Source organism: Mustela nigripes, chromosome 17 (assembly GCF_022355385.1).
Source record: "Mustela nigripes isolate SB6536 chromosome 17, MUSNIG.SB6536, whole genome shotgun sequence".
In the NCBI taxonomy this organism is placed as follows: Eukaryota; Metazoa; Chordata; class Mammalia; order Carnivora; family Mustelidae; genus Mustela; species Mustela nigripes.
In genome coordinates, this window is record NC_081573.1 from 9,855,377 (window position 1) to 9,859,920 (window position 4,544).

Below are 4,544 nucleotides of genomic sequence, written 5' to 3' on the forward strand. Positions count from 1 at the left end.
CCAGGCCCCAGCCCCCCTCCCAGATGTCCTCCTCCTTCAGGCCCAGCCGCACCTGCACACAGTCTGTGTTGTATTTCCGGCAGACCTCTTCCACTGACATCTTGTGCTCTGTCTGAGGAACAAGAGTTGGGGGGAGGCAGTGAGAGCCAAGGCCTTTGGGGGCCTGGGGCAGGACCTGAGAGCATGAGGCCCATCCCCAGCCATATCTTGGCTCTGGGAGGCTTGCGGGTACAAAGCGTGGGGCTTACCATAGCCACCTCCTTCTTGAGGTCATCCAGGTCCCTGCGCTCTTTGGTGCCCTTGCTCTTCTTGGGCGAGACCTTGTCATCTTTCTTGTCCTGCGAGGTGGCGACACGATAGCTGTCAGAGCCACCAGACTGCGGGCGAGAAGGGGTTACAAGGGGGACACCTGCCCTCCCTGCGGGCCCACCTTCACCCTGGCCTGCTTCTGTGTGCCTTGGGCAGGGCTGGCTCTGGGGGTCACAGTCTGTCAGGCTCGTCTGCACCCCCCGTCTCTACCCCGTGTCTCTGGGTGGTTGTCTCTCAGAATGTGTAGGTCTCGCCTCTGGTGCCATGTTATCTCTGGGTCTCTGTCCCCGGGGTCTCTGTTGGGTCTGTCTGCGCTTCTGTCTCTCTGTTTCTGTGCCGATCTCTGTGGCTCTCTCTCCTTCAGTCACTTGGTGTCTCTTTATCTCTGTGTCTCGTTCTTCCCCTCCCTGGGCCTGTCCCAGATCCTAGAGTGTCCTCCCCTTGCTATGTCTGTCTTTCTCTGTCTCTGGATCTGTCTCTCCAGGTCTCTGTTCCCTTCTCTTACTGTTCTATTTTGTCTCTCTGTCTCCTACCTCTGTATCTTTCCATCTCTGTCTCTCTGTGGCTATTTCTCTCCCTGCTCTGTCTCCATCTCTTTATGTCATCTGTCTGTCTATCTGAGCCTCTCAGCATGGGTCTCTGTATAATTCTGTCCGTCTGTCTGATCTCCAGCTCTGTATGTCTCTCTGTCTCATACAATGTCTGTCTGCATCTCCCGAACGATCTCTCCCCATGACTGGCTGAGTCTCTCTCCGGATTCTCTCTGGGTTCGTGTCTCTCTCCAAGTTGCCATGTTGTGGGATCTCAGATCCTGAGGATCCCCTCGGTGTCTTTCCCTGTCCTTCTCTCCGCCTCTCTCTGCCACGAGTCTCTGTCTTTAACTTTCGAGCTATGTCTTCCCTGGAATGCTTGGTGTGTCTGTCCCTCTCCACCTCTCTGTTTCAATCACCTTGTCCATCTCTGGCTGTCTCACTCTGCGACCTTCCTGTCCATCCGTCTGTCTGTCTCTCTCGGGTCTATCTCGGCATCTCTGTCCTTCTAGCTCCAGGTCTCCCTGCCTCTGTCACTCTCCCTGTCTTCCAGTCTTCTCTACCCAACACTTTTCCTGGGCCCCGTCCTCAACCCCATGGGTGTCTCAGTCTCTGTCTCTCGGAGGACCCAGCTAATCCTGGGAGGCCCCACAGGCCCGGTGGGGATGGAGGAGAGGGTACCGCAGCAGTTGGTCACAGCTGGGACAAGAGCCTGGGAGCCAGCCTCCTATGTGCATGGTGACACAGCCAGACCTGGGGACCCTGACTGACGAGCTGTGGGCCTCTGCCTTGGGGGTTGGCGGCAGCCATGGACAGCTTTGAACAAGGGATGGGCAAGGTCAGGTCTCTGGAGGACAGACTAGGAGCTGGCTGGGATTTGGGGTACAGAAGCCCCAGGCCTGGCTTGCCCTGGATGCAGTATGAGGGGTGGGAGGGAGGTGCCAGTCTGGGGGGCTTGGGCAGCTGGGGAAGACAGTGTCCCTGGAGGCTGGCAGGAGGGGTGGGGTGAGGCCAGGTGCTGGGAGAGGGCTGCTGACAGATCCTGTGGGCCCAGAGCCAAGCTGGGATCCCGGGCTCAGGCAGCTCAGGGCTAATCCCCTCATGACCTTGTAGAGGCCTGAGCTGCCTGCGGTCTGCCCCCAGACCCCGAGGCTGAGCCTGGGGGTTACCACAGCCTGGAGGCCCAGCAGTCTCTATGAAGGTGTCAGAGGGTGGGGGGTTGGCTTGGCCCCGGACCAGCCCTGCGGCAGCACTGCGTCTGACTCCAAAGCACGGAGGCCTGGGGGACAGGCACGACACGTCTCCACTGCCTGGGCCAGGAGGGCCCTTACCTCCCCACAGGGGTGGCCCCCCGGATGGAGAGATGTGGAGATAGAAGGTCATGGGGTCAAGGTAGAGAAATGAGGGACAAAGCAGGAGAGAGAGAGATGGGGGCCTGGCAGGAGTTGGGAAGGAAACCAGCAGCCCCCGCCCCCCAGGAACCTTAGGGAAGGTTGGGAGCTGATGCTTGGAGGGAGGAGGAGCTGGGATCCTTGGACTCCTGGTCTGAAAAAGGAGGGGGCTAGGGGCCTGGACTAGTGGGTCTGAGGGAGGAGGGACTGGGGGCCTGACTCTTGGGTATGAGGGAGGAGGGGGTTGGGGGTCTGGACTCCTAGGTCTGAGGGAGGAGGGGCTGGTGGCCTGGATTTCTGAGTCTGAGGGAGGAGGGGCTGGGGGCCTGGACCCCTGGGTCTGAGGGAGGAGGGGACCGGGACACCCCAGTCCCTGGCAGGCAAGCCTTGGCTCCTGCTTGCCCTTGCTATGACCAGACTCCCTTGGGGGCGGGCTTCCATCTGTTGGAGGGGGAGCCGAGGCTTTCCCAGTCAAGGCGGGAGGCCCAGATGGACGCACTGTGGGGCGGGAGCACCTCTGAGGGTGGGGGACACGCCTGTCTCGCTGCAGCCAGTCTCTGCGTCTCCTCACCATTTTCGACTATCCGCCTCCCCCTGACATCCGCCAGCTCGCGCAGCTTCTGCACCTTGGCCAGCCTCTCCCTCCCCCTCTGAGAGTGTCTGGGGCCTTCTCTGAGCATCTCTCTCTCTCCACCTCCCCTTTTGCTCTCTGCCTCCTCCTCCCACCCTTCAGGCTGACTTTGGTGGTTTCTGGATAGGAAATGTCTGTCCTTGGGTCTCCTAATCTCAGACTCCGCTTCTCTCTTTGTTTCTGTATGTCTCTCCATGTCTTTGTCTCACCCACGTCTCTGCATATCTCTCTGACCGTGTGTCTTTGTCTCTGCATCAATGTCCCTTTCTCTCTTTCTCTTTCAGAACATCTCTGTCTGGCCCTGCCGATTTCCTTTGCTCTTTCCATAGGGTTCTGTCTCTCTGTCTGCCACCCATGTCTAAAAGGCCTCTCTTCTCCTGTCCCCTCTTCTTTTCCTTATGCTCCCCTTCCTTCCCTGCAGGGTACGGTCTCAGTCTCCTCCAATGTGCCCACACCTCCCTCCATTCCACTTACCTGGAAGCCATCACTAACTTTCATCTCCCCCCACTTCTCTCTCCGGGTCCTCTCCCACCCATTTCTTCTCCCCATCCCCCCTCACCCACCCCAAGCCAAAGATCTGCAGCCCCATCCCCCATCTCCATCCCTGGGCCTATCAGTGTTCATCCGCCATCTTTCTCCCCATCCCTCATATTCCCTCTCCATTAGCCTTTCCCATCCGGACTCTGTCTTCCTCCTGCCCAGCCCCCCACCTCCTTCTCCCACTCTCCCCCTATGGCCCCGCCCCAGACACGCAGGGAGGAATCCAGAGCTGCAGAGGGGATCAGGTGGTCAGCCAGGGAAGGAGGCGGCATCTGCTGGAGAGACTCACAGACAGACAAGGACACACGGACACAGAGGCAAGGGCATAGCCAGACATGCATGATACACTCCCTCCACCCCCTACCCCCCACATGTGCACACATGCGCCCTCAGCCAGGCACGAAATCCCCCCGCCCCCGCCCCCCCCCCTCCCCCCGCCCCCCCCCCCCCCCATCAGCTTCCTCAGATTAGGGGCTGGACACACACACATCCCCAGGCCACCTGCCGCACTGCGGAGCCCCCCCATCCAGGCCTGGAAGGAGAAAGAGAGGTCATTTGGTGTTCACTCCATAGCCCAGACCTGTCCCCACCCGGCCGGGGAAGCAGAGGGGTTTCAACACCCCCAAACACAAACACCAGCTCTCAGACACACCCAGACACAACCTGGGCCACACGATCGCTGGCAGACGGTGCTGGCAGGACCGGACAGAGCCAGGAGCTCACGCGCGCACACATGCACACGCACACATACGGTGGAGCGTGCAACCGCACCAGGTCAGGCAGGGCTGGTCGGTGCCCCACGAACCCCGCACACAAAGACACGCCAACATACGCCACAGACCCCGCGGCCCCAGGCGGCCCCGCGCACACGCTCAACCAGCGGCACAACCAAACCGACGGGCCGGGACCCGCGGACCTGTCCCCGGAGCGCAGGGGTCCCGGAGCCCCCGCCCCCCCGCAGATACCCAATGTCACTGGACCCACATGTCGCACACACGCACGGCCCGGCCGGCCCCAGCACCTACCCCCATCTTGGCGGCTCCGGGGGAGAGGGGTGGGCGGGCAGGACGGGAGCCGGGGTAGAGGCCTCAGGGCGGGCTCAGGCGCGGGCTCGGGCGGGGGGGGGGGGGCTCTGCAGCGCCC

At 61.2% G+C, this 4,544-nt stretch overlaps 1 protein-coding gene across 2 annotated transcripts in view; it reads right to left on the reverse strand.

Moving 5' to 3' along the window:
* The window catches only part of ATP1A3 (ATPase Na+/K+ transporting subunit alpha 3), a 20,636-nt gene extending 16,092 nt beyond the window's left edge, over window positions 1-4,544 (reverse strand). Inside the window, exons 1-3 of one of the 2 annotated variants that reach the window (XM_059381672.1) lie at window positions 4,427-4,544; window positions 249-338; window positions 53-112 (exon numbers count right to left, since the gene is read on the reverse strand). In XM_059381672.1, coding sequence (XP_059237655.1) covers window positions 53-112; window positions 249-338; window positions 4,427-4,432 — 156 coding nt within the window. In that variant the 5' untranslated portion in view covers window positions 4,433-4,544. Of the gene's footprint in view, window positions 1-52; window positions 113-248; window positions 378-4,426 lie in introns of both variants that reach the window. The other variant, XM_059381671.1, reaches the window with a different exon arrangement.